Here is a 19,588-nt window from a genome sequence, read left to right as displayed (position 1 = left end):
TGGTGTGGGAAGACACCAGTGCAGGAGTAAGGAAGTAGCTGATGCGATGGTCGCCACACAGCTTTTTAGGGGAAAAAAATTACATGACTTTGCCAGTCAGAAATTTAAGTAGAAACTCAAAGCTGGCTAAACTCAGAAAGTCAAGCAGTGTCCTTTATACAGCAAAGGCAAAAATACATAGCCAACATTTCAGGCTAGAGCCTTTCATTAGGGTATGGAAAAATGTCAGTAGGCATCCGAACAAAAGAGTAAGGGGGAGGGGCGGTCACAAAGGCTGGAGGTGATAGGTGGAGAAGGGAGGGAGGGGACAACAGTGACCAAATGGAGGAGGGATTGCTAGATGAAGGGAGGGAAGAGAACTGGAAAGGGGAAGGGAAGGGGGGAAGAGGGGAAGTGGAGAACAGGTTAGCAGAAACCAGAAAGTTGATGTTAATGCCATCTCGCTGGAGAGAGCCCGGATGGAAGATCTGTTCCCCCAACTGGCGGGTAGTCTTGGTGGGACAGTACATTAGGCCATGGACAGACATGTAAGTATGGGAGTGCGACACAGAACAGAAATGGTTGGCTAATGGGAGGTCTCTGTCACTGGTGCGGACGGAGTGAAAGTGCTACCAGTCAGAAATTTATTTTTCCACCTGCCTGCAACCCTCCTTGACATCAACATCAATCCAGTTCTGGCTGCTACACTATCCATGAATGTAATTGATCCATCACTGGTGGCCCTGTCATCTGGTAACAAGGGCTAACATTCTGGAATTCCCTCCTAAAATCCTTTTGCATCACCTCCTCTTTTTGTGAATCGTTAAAGGCCCAGTCTCTCCTGTTAAGCTCTGTGAACTTGCCTGCGATGCAACTTACAATATCTGGCCCTCCTAAAATTTAAGTTGCAACTGTGTTCTGTTGGTGAAAATACAATGTCCTATTATTTTTTTGGTCCAAACTGAATGACCTCGTGGTTCCAAGGTTTGGCCCACTCATATTAATATTAATGGACAACTTTTACTCATTTAAAGGTGCCATCAATGCCACAAATAGCATTTATTTTTTACTTCACCATTCATTAATTGGCAAAGCTTTATAATGTTGCAACATGACTTCCTAACTTTTGACAGGACAGGAAAGAAAGCCACATATCCAAGTCATTAATAAATATTGTGAACAGTTGTGGCCCGATCTACACACACGTGCTGGAGAAACTCAGCAGGACACAGCATCCATAGGAAGTAAAAGGTAACCAACGTTTCGGGGCCTGGGTTCTCCGAAGCATCTGCGGCCAGCATCTTCAGATTCTCTTGTTTAACTGGCCCGACCTAGATTCTTGAGAGGGACCACATCTCACTAACTTTCACAATCTTGGCCCAAGCATGACAATATGACATTTTCTTCTGGGGAGGAGGTTGGGATCAGTGTGGCCCTTTCTTCATTTAATCCATTAGCACAGCAAACTGATGAAAGAAATATCTCCTAAAGCTCTATTGTTAACCAGCTTTCTTTTCCTGATTTTCTTAGGCTTGGAGTTTTTCCCAAGAAAAGTCTCTCATTGGCAAGCTGGCAAGTCGTGCATTTATTTTCCATCTTTAATTGCCCTTGAAAAGGTAGCAGCAGTTTACAAATGCCTGGTTGGCTAAGATGGTTTTTATCTGTGTCATAGCTTCCTTTTCCACTATTACCAATTAGCAGTACAGTACATTTGTGCTTTATTATAACAACTGAAACTGTATATTGAAAAAGCTCATTTTGGTCTCTTGAGGCAGGCTCCATTTCACCATCAAGATCTTACAGGTTAAATCTGTAAATATTTTAAGAAAGAACATATTGTTGAAAACCATTCTTGTTGCGTCGTTCAGACTGCGGGTCAACATACAGAAAGCACTCTACCATTAATATGGCAATTTCTAGCCATGCAGGGAAAATTATCCTGTTTTCAATTTCGAGACTGTAGTGGTACATTCTCCAACAGTTTTCTTAACATTTTAAATAAGGACTGCAAAACTAATAAGAGGCTAATTGCTGATTACAGATCCCTAGAATAGTTTGCAGATACCAACTGTGTCTTTTAAATTAACTCATAAACAGATTCATGTTTCTAATCTAATTATACGGCCCGAATAAAATTAACTTTAAATACACTCTTAGCGGAACCTCACAGAGAGAATCACATTCAATGCTGACTTTACAGTTAATCATGAGTAATCCAACTAATTAAATTTAGAGCAGTGAAGAGCCTTAGCCAAGTAGCTGGTAATTTGTATTAAATTCTGACAGTGATGGATAGTTGTTGAATGAATTAGAGCTGACTAAGACATTTGCTTATAAAGTATCTGAGTTGATTTGAATTAAAACAAAGTAGAGGCAGGCTTGGACCAGTTCAAGCCCAAGGGACATTAGTGAAATGATCAGCATTAAATTGTTTCTGCTTTGCTCAAAATAAAAGCTTCCATCCAGCATGAGACGACATCATAAGGAGGGGGGAAAAAATCAAATGAATTTATTCTCCACTGAATACAAAATAGTTCATGTGAAAATAAACACAGTGCTCTGTGCATGTTCTGAAACAGAGAACAATTCATCCTGACAGCACACTGCCCCACTTAATCATTTTAAAGTGTTGTAGCAAAGCCTGAATCGGCAGTGTAAACATATTTAGTCATTGCTTTCCTGAGGGAAAGAAAACCTCTAAATCAGGCCACTCTATCAGTATCAGCTAGAAGCTGCTTGTTTTTGTGCTCAGTGTTACTGCAATGACCAGGAAGAAACACAGTAATTAAATCTTTTTCAGTGCAATTAGAAAGATAGGTAATGTGTACTTGGTCCAGTATCGAACGCTGAAGATGCACTCAGAATTTTTGTGCTGCATGAAGCTTTCAAAGGAACAAAATGGAAATAACTTGCAATTTGCATTATAATTAGCAATACCTGCATCAACCAGTGCTACAGATCAATGCCTGTGATGAGCTAATGCAAGATCAATCATTGCTGTGAATTGCGCATTCAAGATTAACCAGCGTTATACATCATTAACCAGCTCTGCAGATCAGTAAGCAGGGCTAACTGATACAGTGGTTCACCATCACACTACAGTTCATTCACCAGCACGGCATATTAACTGCCCAAAGTAACTGGCGCTACGAACTGATTAGTCAAGACAAGTAAAAACACGATGCTGGAGAAACTCAGCAGGTCAAACAGTGTCCTTTATGTCGCAAAGCTAATGATACATAACCAACATTTTGGGCTTGAGCCGTTCATCAAGGGATGGGCAAAATGTAGGCAGGTGCCTGAATACAAACCTCTAGTTGAGATGAATGTTGAAATTTAATTCACCGGGATTAGAAGGTCAAGTGGATCAGATGCTGATATAATAAAGTGGGAATAAAGGGCCCTGCAGATCAAATGTCTGATCAATCAACCATCCCATCAATACTTCTATTAGGTAGCACAGTTGGTATAGTGGTTAGTGCAACGCCTTTACAGAGCCAGCGATCTGGACCGGGGTTCTAATCCCGCACTGTCTGTAAGGAGTTTGTACGTTCTTCTAGTGCCTGCATGGGTTTTCCACAGGGGATCCAGTTTCCTCTCACTGCTCAAAATGTACCGGGGCTGTAGGTTAATTAGGCGTAAATTGGGGGGGGGGGGGGGCACAGACTTGTGGGCTGAAATAGCCTGTGACCATGCTGTATGTCTAAATTTAAAAAGAAGAAACTGGTGGGAATAAAAGCTAAGCAATTTCTATGATGGGGATAAGCCCTTTAGAACCAGCAATTTTATGATTAAGGGAAGCTTCACCACAAAGGTAACTAAACAGGAATCCTTTCAGATTAGTTGCTCGAATATTTCTAAAATCTCAGTGAGACGGCTGCAGAGAGCCCACAAGGGTAAGGACCCGTGGCTGGACTCTTACCTTTCATAATGTCTGCGAGTACACGTGGCTGCACTGGTGCTTCCAGGATTACCTCCCAATTCATCATAGATCTGCTTCCACTGACGCCGTGCGGTTATCTGCCATAAACAACGAAAACCCATGTTAGCTCACAGCCTAATTATTGCCCTCTTACTGTCAGCTACACCACCTGATATGGATACCTATTGCCACCGTTGCTCTGTTTACATGGATCTTCGAGTGGGGCTTGAGAAGAAAAATCCAAGGCGAAAGTGAAATCAATCGCGTAGTATCGGGGAAGAGTTATGGGAATGTGGTGAGGATAAAATGCGATTAGCGTAGGTTCAGTGTCGATGAGTGCTCATTGATTCAATGGGCCGTTGGGCCTTTACCTATGTTGCATTTCTATAATAATCCTCTCTCAACAGGTGAGTCACACAATTGGTTACAGTGGCACCTCAACAACGTCCAAGTACACTAAGCTAATAATAATGTCCTGCCAGTGTTATAGACCCTCACTTCCACAACAAAAACCCTTCTTTTTTGCTCACCAGCCCAATTCCCGTACAGGTAAGAAGCCCACACAACTCAAACATTCCACAATCAAAAGAGTGATTATGCCCTAATGTTACTACAATGACCAGATCATCGTTCATTTTTTTAAATCTATTTTTCTCCTTTGTTTCCACTTCTCTGGCTCCAGGTGTCAGCCAGGGTTTAAAGGCAGCATGATCCTTCATTTGGTCCGATGATGCTTCCTCTGTGAGTGGCCACTAGAGGGTGGATGTGAGCAGCTATCTCTGGGATCCATTGATGCCCTCCACCTGTGGTAACAGATCAGCAACTCATCCCTGGACACTCAATCCCCGTTACAAATCAAAGTTTATAAATTTGCTCCATGACACATTAAACATTATTCCTTTGGATGGATGATCGATCAGTCATGTGAAATTTCAGACATTTGAGAGAATGCCTGACTTGTATCAATTTGACTGGACACAGGAATTTCAAATAAAGGAAAAAAAATGTTTTCTTTCAAAAGGAGCAATTTGGAAAATTTCTTGATTTGAAATGTAAATTGGGTGGTGCTGCCCTAGCACAGCTAATATAACATCTGCTGACGTTTTCACTTTCACTGATTTGGGGATGTTTAATGTTGAAGATCAGAGGTTGTGCAGGAGAGACAAAAGTGCTGGAGAAACACAGCAGGTCATGCGCATCCATACAAAGGGACAGGCAATCAACATTTCAGGCCTGAGCTCTTCTTAAGGACCTTGGCAACTTTATCTACTTTGCTGCTAACTTTTATCCTGACCTCAAACTGGTCCGTCTCTTGCAACACTCTCCCCTTTGTCAACCTCGGGAGACAAACTATCTAAAGAGCCCACCCCCGGGCCAGAAACATCGACTACATTTCCTACAGATGCTGCATGGCCTGCTGAATTTCTCCAGCACTTTTGTGCGCTGCACTAGACCCCCAGCAAATGGAGACTTTCTTGTTCTGCTCTCGGTGGGTTTGTGATGGAATCAGAAAAGTTCTACCCATCAGTACAAGCGGGCAAATGCTTTCATCTACTCTTGAACGATGGGAGTGTCCCTACGAAATGGTTTTAGCTTATCTGGCAGCACAGCCTGCCAGCCCTGCCTGAAATGCCACCAGCAAAACCATTTCAACTCTCCGCAGTGGAGGAAGCGCACAATTTCCTTCACTTCAAAAACATCAACACTAACACAGAGGTACAAGGCTGGAAGTGCTCTGCACCCATCACAGAGCTGATGCTAGAACACATGTGCAAATCTTGGTAATGTGAGGATGGATAAAAGGATCCACAAAAACATATTGATTTTCTCTTCAGTGCCAGGATTTTGTTACAAGGCACTCCCTTTTATATTTCAATTTGCATCTCCTTGATTTGCAGTCATATTTCACAATGCCTATTCAATTTTTACAAGTCTTAACTATTGTGCACAAGTTACATATTCAGAAGAGGAAAAGCAGCTCCACTGTAGCGCGATTTGCATAAAAGCCCTGTATGAGAACAGTGCATCCTGTAGAGAAAATGGGCTTTTGCTCAGTGCAATCGTCAATGGAATTTCATTACTAAAGGCCATAATGGAAAACCTAGGCAACAGGAGTAATGTTATTATTAAAACAAACAAAAGAGTTTGTTTTCAGAAACAATGCTGTTTCTTGCATTCATTTGAGAGCAATTACATTTTCTACCTTCAGTAAATAATATTTATAACTTTCTAATTATGAAATGAGCTTTTATGCTTTATTAACAAACTGGTGGTTGATCAAGATTTATGAATGCACACATTATAAATTTTTGACACTAAGCACAAGGCAAACATAATCTTCTTTGTGTACAATGTCATGGCTAAATATTTCATATCAGTGCACGGAGCTAAAATTACCTAGATTGTTACAGCTCACTCCCTATCAGATTAATATTCGGTTAAGTGCAGAGAAAGGTGGAGGGTGTGAAGGGGAGGAGAAAGAAAGGGAATGCCAGACTACAAGAAACAGAGTTAAGTGAGAAAGAGTGGATGAGAGGAATGGCCGAGGGAGCAGAGAAGGAAAGAAAAACAGTGGCAAGAGAGAGAAAGCATGACTGTATCAGGACAAAAAAAAAACGATGGAAATTTATAACCTCCTCTATCTGATGTAAGCAATGACTGGCATTTATTCTTGGCTGATATCAGGTCTCATGATCTTTTATGAAAACAAGTCTTTCAGTTGCCAAAACTTTTAGTTGGCCTATTATGAAGATTTTAAAAAATAGCTTTTCTAGGTATTTATCAAAAGATTATAATTCACTCAGAAGTGTTCAATATCTAGAGAGATTACTGTAAAAGTAACATTTTGTATTGAATCACATCGGATTCATAATTACTCACCAACTTAAAATGTGAAGCAAAATCTGAGCATTATAAAGTCCCATGAACAGGGAGCATTTTTTTCTTTTAAACTTCACTTACCAATCTATCCAATATAAATGCATCAATTTCAATTATGAAATTTTCAACCGTCTCCCAGATTTGGGAGGAGGGAGAAGGGGATTCAGGGCTTCTCTACCTTTTGTGTGAAGAAATGCTATCCTTTAAGTTACATTATTAAATTGCATTCTGAACCCTCTTCCCTAACAGCATCAATTTATCCCTATGTACATTATCTACTGATCTTAACCACCCAATAAACTTGTTATGCTTTTAAATCCTTAAAAAAGGGCTTGGCTAAATATGTTACTTAATATTTTATTCCAAAACTAGACTTTATTTATAATGAAAAAAATTACAAAGGAAATCCATACAGTCTTATTGCATTCTTGGCAGCATATCTATACATTTCAATCACTGAGTACTGTGACACTTATTTTCTATGGGGTATCATCCTTGTAGTTTCTCCCCCCCTCTGTATTTTTTTCAGGGGCTTCTCCTGGAGAGGTCCTCGATCCACACTCTCTGAAATCACTGGCAGGAGTTCAATTGATAACTGATGATGACTTCAAATTCCTGGATTTCCATATCTCTGAAGATCTATCCTGGGGCCCTCATGTTGACGCAATCATGAAGCGGGCTCGCCAGTGACTGTACTTCGTTAGGAGTTTGAGGAGATTTGGAGAAAACTGAGGTCCTCCATCAGCCAGCTCCCCACCATGACTACCAGCCCCCCCACATCTCCATCGGGCACACAAAACTCAAAACGGTCAACCAGTTTACCTATCTCAGCTGCACCATTTCATCAGATGCAAGGATCGACAATGAGATAGACAACAGACTCGCCAAGGCAAATAGCGCCTTTGGAAGACTACACAAAAGAGTCTGGAAAAACAACCAACTGAAAAACCTCAGAAAGATAAGCGTATACAGAGCCGTTGTCATACCCACACTCCTGTTCGGCTCCGCATCATGGGTCCTCTACCAGCATCACCTACGGCTCCTAGAACGCTTCCACCAGCGTTGTCTCCGCTCCATCCTCAACATCCATTGGAGCGCTTTCATCCCTAACGTCGAAGTACTCGAGATGGCAGAGGTTGACAGCATCGAGTCCACGCTGCTGAAGATCCAGCTGCGCTGGGTGGGTCACGTCTCCAGAATGGAGGACCATCGCCTTCCCAAGATCGTGTTATATGGCGAGCTCTCCACTGGCCACCGTGACAGAGGTGCACCAAAGAAAAGGTACAAGGACTGCTTAAAGAAATCTCTTGGTGCCTGCCACATTGACCACCGCCAGTGGGCTGATATCGCCTCAAACCATGCATCTTGGCGCCTCACAGTTTGGCGGGCTGCAACCTCCTTTGAAGAAGACCGCAGAGCCCACCTCACTGACAAAAGGCAAAGGAGGAAAAACCCAACACCCAACCCCAACCAAACAATTTTCCCCTGCAGCCGCTGCAACCGTGTCTGCCTGTCCCGCATCGGACTTGTCAGCCACAAACAAGCCTGCAGCTGACGTGGACTTTTACCCCCTCCATAAATCTTCGTCCGCGAAGCCAAGCCAAAGAAAGACCGTGCATTCTGACCGGTTGCATCACTGTCTGGTATGGAGGCGCCAATGCAGCACAGGACAGGAAAAGGCTACAGAGAGTTGTGAATTTGGCCAGCATCATCATGGGCATCAATCCATTAAGGACCCTCTTCTCATTGCTATCATGAGGATGAAGGTACAGCACCCGAAAGACGAGCACCCAACAGTACAAAAACATCTTCCCGACCGCCATCAGTCCATTAAGGACCCTCCTCTCATTGCTACCATGAGGACGAAGGTACAGCACCCGAAAGACGAGCACCCAACAGTACAAAAACATCTTCCCGACCGCCATCAGATTTCTGAATGGACCATGAACCATAGGCTCTATCTCATATTTTCTCTTTTGATCTAATTTTTTTTAAAAATGTAATTTGTAGCAATTCTTCTACCTGCCACACACAATGGGGACGCAAAACAATGAATTTCATGGCACGTGTCCATGACAATAAATTCTGATTGACGCCCGAGATTAGTGTATCAATTTTTACAGTGAATGGCTGGAACGTTAGTACTATCATTGTTGGTCATCTAATCATCTAATCCAGACTGCATTGTTCTCTGACTGATTGACCAAAAGACAAGCAAAAGATGTGTACATCATTACGAGTATACTGATGGTTTTTAATATTCCATATTAGCTTGTTAAAAAAAAACAATTGACAAATGGTCTTTACAATTCTTTAACAACCATTACTGGCTCACTTTTCAGCCATTAATACTTTCCCATATTACAAATGAACAGATGCCAAGTAAGCAGCCAAATAAAAATTCCTTTCTGCAGTCTTGGCTTGGTTTTATAATTGTCCCCTTTGAGAGGCAAAATGGGAAAAAATTACAGAGCTCACTTCTTTCCTTGACAGAGGAGCTGTTACATGTGTTTTCCACTTATAGCTTTTTACAATAAATCTGCTCCATTCTAAATCTGGATCTAATCTCAAACCTCTGTGCAAAAAAAAGAAGTTTTTTTGAAACATAGTCAGAATGGTTGCAGCCATGGTAAGAGCTTGTCATAGCCACTGTTTATTTATACAAACTGCTGAATGACAAGACCAAAAGAAGCAAAGTCATAGACCACGATCTTGGACTTACCGCTTCATATCCTCCTAGATTTTGAGCTGCTTGAAACATAGTCCAAAGGTTAACTGTTTAAAAAATAAAGGACAATGTTTAAGGATTATGTAAAGAGTAAGTAGGAGCCTATAAAAGTTAATATTAGCTGATGAAAAGTTATATGTACACTATAGTATGAAAATATTAACTTTAAGAACAGCTGAGAAATTCATACTTTCTTTTAAAGATGCATATCATACATAATAGCAGTTTTACATAGAGTGAACAGCACCTCTGATAACTCCTAGGTGAAATCATACCCATCAGGTCAATGAGTGAAACATGGAAGTCTGCAGATTGTAGTAAAAGCAAGCCAGACTCAAGCGATCCAGAGGTGTCCTATGGACACTGCAAGACCGGCTGAGATCCTCCAGCATTGCCCGTCAGGCCTGAGCACTTCCACGTGCACAGCTGGCATTTGTCTAGTTTCAGATGGGCGCTCATTGACAACACAGGGCACATGCTTTGCGTTTTCCCCACTGTCCACAGAAATTGGTGTCTCTGTGGACCACCTACAGTCCAGAACATTCTGGAAGATATCAGCAGCATATTCCAAAGGGACACTACCTAATAACAGTTTTTAGCATGAGTGTAAAAGGGATAGCTTCATCCTTCCTGTTACCGACTCAGTTCAGTCGTAACACAGGGACAGGAAGAGCAGGACAGTGATTGAAAGCAAGAGTGTGATCACTGCATGGCATCAGTATCTGGAAGCTGTGATGTATCATTGGGAAATAGGAAGGGATCTTTAGGTAGTCTGTAGGCTAGCTGATCAGACTGAAGAGCAGGGAAGACTGAGTTTAATGCACTGGAAAATTGGAGGTAGACAGGACCAATGGAATAGCCAGGTCTGTTGAAGATGAAGGGCAAGCTGAGCCATGAAGGCCAACATCTCTTTTGCCTTCTTAGCTTGCAGGTACAGTAATCAGTTTTCATGATTCATTCCAGGTCTCTTGGCACAGAAATTTTTCACCTTGTTCGATACTCGTCCAATCGACGATTGTGCTTTCCAAAGTGGATGAACTCATGCGCTGACGTCATGTTCCATTTACCAGACACTTGCCCACTCTGTTAACCTGCCTGTATCTGAGACTTGGTGTCCTCTTTTTCCGTTCAATTTAATGTTTATTTTCCTTTCCAGTCGATTTAATGTCATCATTAATTAGATTGTATAGTTTTATAAAACTTGAATTCAAATTTTCAACCTGGCATTGTGTGGGCTTTGAACTTCTGTTCTCTGAATTGCCGGTTCAGTAACATGCTATTGTATCCCTAAGCAAGTCTTTCACCACAATGTCTCCATATGAATAAAACCTGTTTCATCTTGCAGTATAAATGGATTGATAACTCCAGCTGAGTAATTGGCAGTGGAAATTACTTTCGTGCAAATAGATATTTTGAGATCAACCTGAATTTCCCCCTTTTAAAAAGAATTAAGGGTGTAAAATGCAATTTGTTTTTATCTTTGATCTGTAAAGCCTCTGAATGGTATCACTGGAGAAACTCATACCATTTAAAGCTTGCTGTGAGTCTCCTCGGGGTACTCATCAACAAAATGAGAGCATTCATATCTTGTTCCACTGCAGGCTATACCGATGATCTTGCGTAATGGGATTCTAGAGAGATTTAGATCATGATGTCCAATAAAAACCATCTAAATGTAACTAATGTCTTCAGAATTGTTTGATGTTCTCCAAAATTATGCATGTATCCTTTTTGTTTATTTAACAGATAGGTAATACAATCAATAGCACAAATGCTTGTAATAAGTAGAGGGAACTATTGACAGGAGCCAGGAGAAAATCTACCCTGCTGAGGGCTTTAAATGATTATGTAGATATCTTTATTTCTCCTTTACATGCCTTGGTGTTTTCTAGGGATGCAAGGGACATGTCATTTGCCTCCCTTAAATCCCCATTAATTCCTCCACTCTCTCTCCAACTGCTCTCCACGTTTAGAGTGCAACGAGAAAAGCAGTTGATGCTGGGGTCAAGTGCGATCCACAGAAGTGCTGGAGAAACTCAGCAGGTCACGCAGCATCTATGCTGGAGAAACTCAGCAGATCAGATGCTACACAACCTGCTGAGTTTTTTCCAGTGCTTTTGTGTAGTGCTCTCCGGCATTTAGTCTCCTCTGTAAATTGTGGGCCCTTTGGCAGCCTGTCCCTCACTACCCTATCTGATAATGCCCCTGCTTGATTCCCCAGCCAGGTGATTGCTTTATTAGAAATATTGAGAGCCAGATCAAAATCTCCAACAATACCCGCAAAATATAAACGTGACCTCAGGACCACAGACCTAACCATCCACGGGACAATCAGGGGAGCATGCACGACGGGGCACAGCAGTTAACAAAATGGGCATATGGTGAATCAATGCCAATTTTACTTAGTTGTGCTACAGAGTTGCTATACAGGAAAATGAATGAATGAAACCCATCACACAGTCACTTACAACCAAGGAACAGCGGCAGCTTGCTGAGCACTTACCCAACACCTACCATTCATTGCCTGCTGTGATGCAAGGTCAACATGGATAACTGGGCACAAAGCACGGACAGAACTTCATTCCTGACTATGGAGAGTTTGCTGCATACCCCATGTCTTGATCTCCAGTTAGGGTCTTGCAGATGCCCATATTTCAGAAAGCATTTGTTGGTTGCAGCTTGGTGGGGTCTTTCTTTGGAATGTGCAATGCAATGCATGTGAATTATCTAAGTGTTACAGCGTTCAGTGTTGTGTATTGGCCAATGTGTTGTGTGGTTTTATGTTAAAAAGTGACAGTTTGCCCTAGCGAGCCAAGGTGAAGGTGAACTGCTGAGCGAGTGGGAGACGGACTGAGCATGTGCAGAAAATGATCTAAAAATTTCTGGACTTGGACTGGGTGGTGCTGTGGAGTGTTAGAAGGCCCAGAGCATGAGTCATGGTCTGGAGGACAATTTAGAATGTTGGGCATTTTAAAAGGGAGGAACATTCTGAGGGCAGCCAGAAGGATCCGGACCAGGCCAATGGTTCCTCTCTCCACAAGTAACACAAGACAACTTCGAATTTTGTGCTCTCTCTCTCTCTCTCAAAGATCTTTTGGCTTCAGTTTACCAAACAAACTGAATTTTGTTTATGATCTTTGCTTCAGTTGAGATCGAAGTTTTGTGAGTCTTGTGTGTTTTGTGTTTGTTTTGTGTCTTTTCTGTGGGCTGGTTGGAAATGTAACTTAGACTTTAATTACATATTTAGGCTGGGGAATTTATTAGTTTTACACTGTTATAGAAATTTGCATAGTAACCAGTGGGCATTGTTATAAAAGGGGGGATTTTGAATTAAAGTTTGAAGGTGAATTTTTGTTAAAAAAGTAATTGTTCATCTTTACCCCTGTGTGATATGCCTGCTTTGTGGTTGCTGGTTTGATCTTATAACACTAAGAAACTGATATCTTGCTGCCCTGTGAAGTTCAAGGTGCCAGTGGGGAGATTCCAAAGGCCCTTTGAACTTTCAAGTTAGCCTTTATCTGAAAAACCCTGCAATGGGTATGGAGAGAAAGGGAGCTTTGCATATGTGATGATTGGGACTGAATATTTTTATTTTCATTGAGCTGTCTAATTCTGCAGGCACTTCTCACAACTAGCCTTTAACAAGACCTTAAAACCATTAATACAGCTCGGCCTTCAACCATTATTTCCTCAGTACTAGTCAAGAAGCTAGAAACTCTAGGCCTCTGTACCCACCCCCCCCCCCCCCTCCAACTGGATCCTTGACTTTCTCATAGGAAGACCACAGTCAGTACGAATTGGAAACAACTCCTCCTCCTCACTGATCATCAACACAGGTGCACCCTAAGGATGAGTGCTTAGCCCACTGCTCTACTCATTGTACACCCATAACTGTGTGGTCAGGCACAATTCCAATGCCGTCTACAAGTTTGCCGATGACATGACAGTTGTTGGCAGAATCACAAATGGCAATGAGGAAGCGTACAGGAGGGAGATAGATCCGGTCATTGAATGGTGTAACAATAACAACCTTGCGCTCAACATCAGCAAAACCAAGATGATTATGGACTTCAGGAGGAAGTCAGGGGAACACGACCCAGTCCTCATCGAGGGCTCTGTAAATGGAGAGCTTAAGAATTTCAAATACCTGGGTGTCAACATCTCCGAGGATCTGTCCTGGAGTCTCCACATTGATGAAATCACAAAGAAGGCTCACCAGTGGCTATACTTTGTGAGGTGTCTGAGGGGGTTCGGTATGTCACTGAAAACTCTAGTAAACTTCTACAGGTGCAGCGTGAAGAGCATTTTGGCTGGTTGCATCAATGTCTGGTATGGAGATGCCAACTCTCAGGACAAGAATAAACCCCAGAGGGTTTTTAACTTGGCCTGCGACATCACAGGCACCAGACTTCACTCAATCGAGGACATCTTCATGTGGCGGTGTCTCAAAAAAAAGCAGCCTCTATCCTCAAGGACCCACCATCCAGGCCATGCCCTCTTCACTCTGCTACCATGGGGGAAAAGGGACAGGAGCCTAAAGACGAGCACTCAGCGGCACAGGGACGGCTTCTTCCCCGCTGCCATCAGATTCCTGAATGATCAAAGACACGGCCTTACTTTCCATGCTCTAATATTGTTATTAATATTTTATTTTTTATAGTAATGTCACAAGATGGTTATAATCTGAATGTTTGCACTGTGACGCTGCCACAAAACCCCAAATTTCATGACTTGTTCATGACAATAAATCTTGATTCTAATGAGCAGTTAATTGTGCAGGGATCGACCCCAACAATGGGCGTTAGAGATTACTTCTCTGGTAATGAACCAAACACTGAGGTGGTGGTAAGGCAGACAGGCGGGCGTGGTGGGAGTGGAGAAGAATTCCATTAATGTCACAGAACACACATTCCCTTTTTTGGTGGGGGGGAAGAAATGTTTTAATAAACAATGCCAGGAGAAACCTTATTCTTTTCTGCAGATGGGTTTATCAATTGCCTCTAAATTAGGCAATTGAACAGAAACTAGGTGTGATGGCCAGAAACAAATGCAAAGCAGTTTACTGAGTTCTATACATGCTTGCTGGGACAAAAGATCCTGTAAATTAATAATCTAATGCATCACCTGACCTTTCTCAGTCATTGCATCCAATTGATGATCAGCTTTTTCACTTATTTCAAATATTTTGAATGACACCAGAAAAGGAAAAAGGTCACACTTACTCTGTTTAAAGCCCAGGTATGGTATCCTCTCTATTGGAGTATTTCTTTCTTTCATGTACTTGTAAAGAGTGACGAGGAAAGCCTGTTCCTCTGCTTTGCATTCGGCGACCGCTACAACCTTTGATTTTTCATCAGCTGCGATATTTTTGCAGTTGCTGTTGTTATTCTTGGGTTTCGCCATCGTGGTTTTGGGATCACATTTCGACTGAGATGGAAAATACGCACAGAATTTGTGACTGACACTCAGATACTTGGATCCGAAGTTTGCATGGGACCTGCAGATTATTATTTCCTAAGAATTATAATAAAAAGCTCTGACGGTGGCTCTGATCACTCACTTCCATTTAGTTGCAGTCTTTTGCAGCTTTGTGATATTTCAAAGCACTTTACAATTAAAGGGCAAGGATCTTTTATATAGGGCCTTTACTGAAATGCGATCAAACAAAATGTGACAGTGAGCAATAGATTTCAAGATGCCTCTTAAGACAGGAAAGAGGTGGGGAGGCACAATGAGGGAATCCTGAACCTAAAAACTTTGCTGGGAATAACAAGAGAAATAATCAGGGTACGATTGTGTGAGCAGGATTAAAGGACTTCAGGTACTTAGGCAGCACGGTGGAGTGTCTGGTCGAGCATTTGCCCTGTAGAGCCAGGATCCTGGCCTCCGAGTGTGTGGAGTCTTCCCGGGTCTCCCTGTGGGCCAAGTGGTTTGAACCCCAGCTGCATCAGTTTCCTTATACCCCCAGGTGGCAAGTTGATTTGGCCGCTGTGGATTGCCTCCACCGTGCAGGTGGGTGGCGGGATCTAGGGGAGTGGATGGCAATGTGGGGAGAATCAAAGTGGAGTGAACGCAAATGAGCACTTGATGGTCGGCAAGGACACAGTGAGTCTAGAGGTTTCATTTCTGTCCCCCATGTGACTGTCTATGTCGTCGGGCTGAAGGAGATGAGAGAGAATGAGAGCAGGAGACAAACATGGAAAAGTTTGATAAGAGTTTTAAAATCAGATATTGGTTAAATAAGATTCAATGTATGGCAGCAAACATGGGAGTGATGTGCATTGGCACATTATTTAAAAACAAGAGGTGCTCTCATTGATTCTCAAGTTTATGGCTGGGTAACCAGCCAGGATCATCTTTACAGTGCTGGAAGTAACAAATGCATGGGTTACAAAGCTCAGTAAAGTGAAGGGCTGAAGCAGGGGTGGTCAGCCCATTCCACATCTAGCAGCTAACTCAGATTCATTCAGAGACCGAATTCATGGCTCGAGATTACAGGAACAGTGGGGAGAGAGAGAGAGCTAAGAGCTGAAAACAGACGAGGTCGACCATACCTTGGGATTGCTCTTCCCGTCCGAGTCCTCATTGGAATCTCTCCAGCCGTTCAGAGCCAGTCCATCTCGTTTCTGGGAATAAGGCTTCTTCTTCCTCGGTCGCCCTTTCAGATTAGGTGCTAAAGTTGATAAAATGAGGACAAATTTTCAGAAGCCAAAAGACACCAACAAAAAAAAATATAGAAAAAGATGTCATGCTTCTGATTCTCCATTAGTTTACATCGGACAAAGCAGCTTAAACTAAGAAAACAGCATGGTTAGAGCAATGCTGCAGCAGGGGCAGTGACCTGGGTTCAAACCTGGTGCTACCTAGAAGGAGTTTGTACATTTTTCCCCATATCTGCATGAGTTTCTTCTCATTGCTCCAGTTTCCTCCTGCCCACAGATGTCTGAAGTTAGTAGGTGAGTTAGTCACCTGGGTGAGTTAAGGCAGAGCAAACTCATGGGCCGGTGGTTACCATGCTGTATCTCTAAATTATTACTTATTTAAGAAATTAAAACCATTTATATACAAGGCAGGATGTTTAGCTCAGTATTGCTTTCCTACTTAAAGTACAGGTGTAATTTTAAATAGGCATTCCCTGTGTGATCCTGGAATTGAGCCAATCTTCTACAGAAACTGCAGATTCCCATGCAAATTGCAAGGAATGCTTCTCCGTTGAAAGGCACATGCATTCTGTGCAGCTGCTATAAATAACCTGCTCTACAAAATATTCAACAAAGCGCATTTCCGTCAGCTGAAATTGCAGAGAAAGTTAACGCTGATGTTTTGCTTTCAATTTTTCAAAGTCACGTGGGCACAAATCGAACCATTTGCTCGCAACAGCAGTGCCTACTTTTCGCACAGCAGCATCTTGTCCCTCAGCAGTAAACCGTGTGAGCAGCTCAATCACGTTTGAGACTATCAGCATTTGGCTTCCTGTGGCTAGGAATTACCATTTCACTGGCGTCCTTGGCTCCCCTGACTAGGGTTGAAACCGCAGGTGTCTGTGAGCTCATGGAATATTCATGGTCAGAAGCCTAAACCGTTCAGAAAGGCAGGTCCTTAATCAAGGTCAAATTCATTCTCTGATTGTGCAAGTACAACCTGACAGAACCGTATTCTCTGGTCCTCAGTGCAAAACACTGCAAACATACACACAGATAGAACACATACAAATGATATAGTACATATATTCAAATATTAAAATGAATACACATTATTTATTTAATAAATTGTAACGTCATTGAGGGTTTGTGTGAGCAGTTCATCAGTTATTCAGCAGTCTCACTGCCCAAGGGAAGAAGCTGCTTCTCAGCCTGGTGGTTCTGATACTTCTGTATCTCTTTCCCAATGGCAGTAGCTGGAAGATGCTGTGTGCGGGGTCCTCAAGTCATCTTCAAACAGTGATCCCGGTAAATCGCGTTGACGGAGGGGAGGGAGACCCCGGTGATTCGCTCTGCCGCTCTTATGGTCCAGTGGATTGACTTCTGATGTTCTACAGCGACCGTACCACACAGTGAGGCAGCCGGCCAGGATGCTCTAGACAGACCTCGTGCAGAAAGTTGACAGGATGGTGGCCAGTGGTCTTCCCTGCCTTTGTCTTCTGGGTAAGAGCAGTCACTGTTGCGCCTGTTGTGTGTCCAGGATAGGTCACTTCTTAAGTGAACACCGAGAAACTTGGTGTTCTCCACTCTCTCCATTCCTGAGCTTTTAATGTGTAGTGGAGGGTGATTGTTCCTCATCCTCCTGAAGTCCACAATTATCTCCTTCAACTTGTCCAAGTTGAGACTCAGGTTGTTATGCTTGCACCAATCATGAGATTTTCCACCTCTTCTCTTGTAGTGCAACTCATAGTTGTTGCTGATGAGGTAACCTTCATGTGCAATATTACTGTGTGCACGGTTGGGGTAGCAGTTAGCGCATTGCCTTTACAGTGCCAGCGATTGGGACCAGACCTGGGTTTGAATCCTGTACTGTCTGTAAGGAGTTTGCACCTTCTCCCAGTGTCTGTGTGTGTTTTTCTCCGGGGGCTCTGGTTTCCTTCTACCTTTCAAAAATGAACCGGGGTGTAGGTTAATGGGGTGTAAATTAGGGAGCACGGAGAAGTTGGGCTAAATTGGCCTGTTACAGTGTTGTATGATAAATTTAAAAAATTAAATAAAATATTGAATCATGATGTCACCACAGCAAATCTGGCCCATTGTTCAAGTGTGAGAATGCCACCAGATTTCCTTCAAGCAATGGAGATCCTGGGAGCCAACTTGGATTTTGAGTAACTGTGCGAAAACGATGGACTCAACTGCTGACGGACTCCCACTGAGGTCCGACAGTTGACGGAAGAGCAGATGTGGATGGTGCTGTTACTATCTGATGGGGACCTGATGCAGCTGGATTTGACGACATCAAATCCATGGGAACCTTGCTGGATTCCTGTGGTACTCCTCAATTTACCAATCCTGCAACGGATACATTTGTGCTTTTCGAGCAGTTGAAGATGCATAAATAATCTGAAGGTGACTCTTGCAGAAATGCATTTCAGTTGTAACTCGATTAATGGCAATTGGACTTGTGTTTTCAGGTTGTTGTTTTAACCTCCTGCACACAGGTGGTAAAAGGTAAAATTGCTCGTAATAAATCAGATTGAATGTCCAATGCTTATCCCATACGAGGCCGAACCTGGACTCATTTACCAGCAAATACACCTCTGCCATGTTTTGATATTAGTGCCTAGAAGGGTCTAACCTACCATAAATCATACTCTGAATTAGTCTATTGATAGCATTAACAATAACAGGTTCATTCCATGATGGTAATGCCCAAAGGGTAGGCAACTCATGTCAATTCCATATTCAAGGAAGTGAAATCAAACGTGTTTTGCAATCTTGCAAAATGTTCTGGAGCTAAGCAAGAACTGCCTGGAACATGGCTATTAGAGCTTGTTTTGCTTAAGTACTTGAAGCCAGTTGCAAAAGATCAGAGAGATTGGTAATCATTAAGCATATTGTTTGACAACTCAAAAGCTAAGTTCATATTTTCTTTCATATCGTACTATAAAAGGCAGCCAAGACATCAAAAGCTGCATGAAATAACTGGCAATTCCTATTAAATTACTGTATATTTGTTCAGTAGCTGATGACTATTTTAATGACAGCGTTCAAACAGAAACTATAATGAGTAATGAGACTCAGCAAAATGACTGTAAAGCCAAAGAATCAGGGAAAATATGGCAAAGAAACAATCTAATCATCTTGCTGTATGCCTGGAACTTCAGAGAAGGACTGCGTTGGTATGTTCATTGAGAATGAGCATAATAGATACATGGTAAACATTTACATATTACCCTTATTTGGTTATTTGAATTATTTACCTTCGGGCAAACATCTTCATGTTTATTTTTGATATTTGTGCCTGTAGCTGAAACATTCAAGTAACGTAATAGGGCTTTGTCTATTTGGTCCAATCTTTTAGAAATGTTATTCTGTTAATTAAGAAAAAAGCTCTCCATTGTTCATTGCAAGTTATTGAAGCGTACTTAACAAACG

General features: G+C 42.3%; 1 protein-coding gene across 9 annotated transcripts in view; it reads right to left on the bottom strand.

Moving 5' to 3' along the window:
- Positions 1-19,588, bottom strand: part of arid5b (AT-rich interaction domain 5B) — a 137,355-nt gene that overhangs the window by 29,365 nt on the left and 88,402 nt on the right. For all 9 annotated transcript variants that reach the window (XM_069900744.1, XM_069900746.1, XM_069900745.1 and 6 more), the window contains 4 exons: positions 16,064-16,182; positions 14,732-14,936; positions 9,504-9,556; positions 3,902-3,999 (listed from right to left, as the gene is read on the bottom strand). In XM_069900744.1, the coding sequence (XP_069756845.1) occupies positions 3,902-3,999; positions 9,504-9,556; positions 14,732-14,936; positions 16,064-16,182 (475 nt within the window). The remainder of the gene's footprint in view (positions 1-3,901; positions 4,000-9,503; positions 9,557-14,731; positions 14,937-16,063; positions 16,183-19,588) is intronic.

The sequence above is a fragment of the Narcine bancroftii genome, chromosome 10 (genome assembly GCF_036971445.1).
Source record: "Narcine bancroftii isolate sNarBan1 chromosome 10, sNarBan1.hap1, whole genome shotgun sequence".
Lineage (NCBI taxonomy): Eukaryota > Metazoa > Chordata > Chondrichthyes > Torpediniformes > Narcinidae > Narcine > Narcine bancroftii.
The sequence above is the reverse complement of the archived record's forward strand: the minus strand, read 5'-3'. Positions and strand labels throughout refer to the sequence as shown.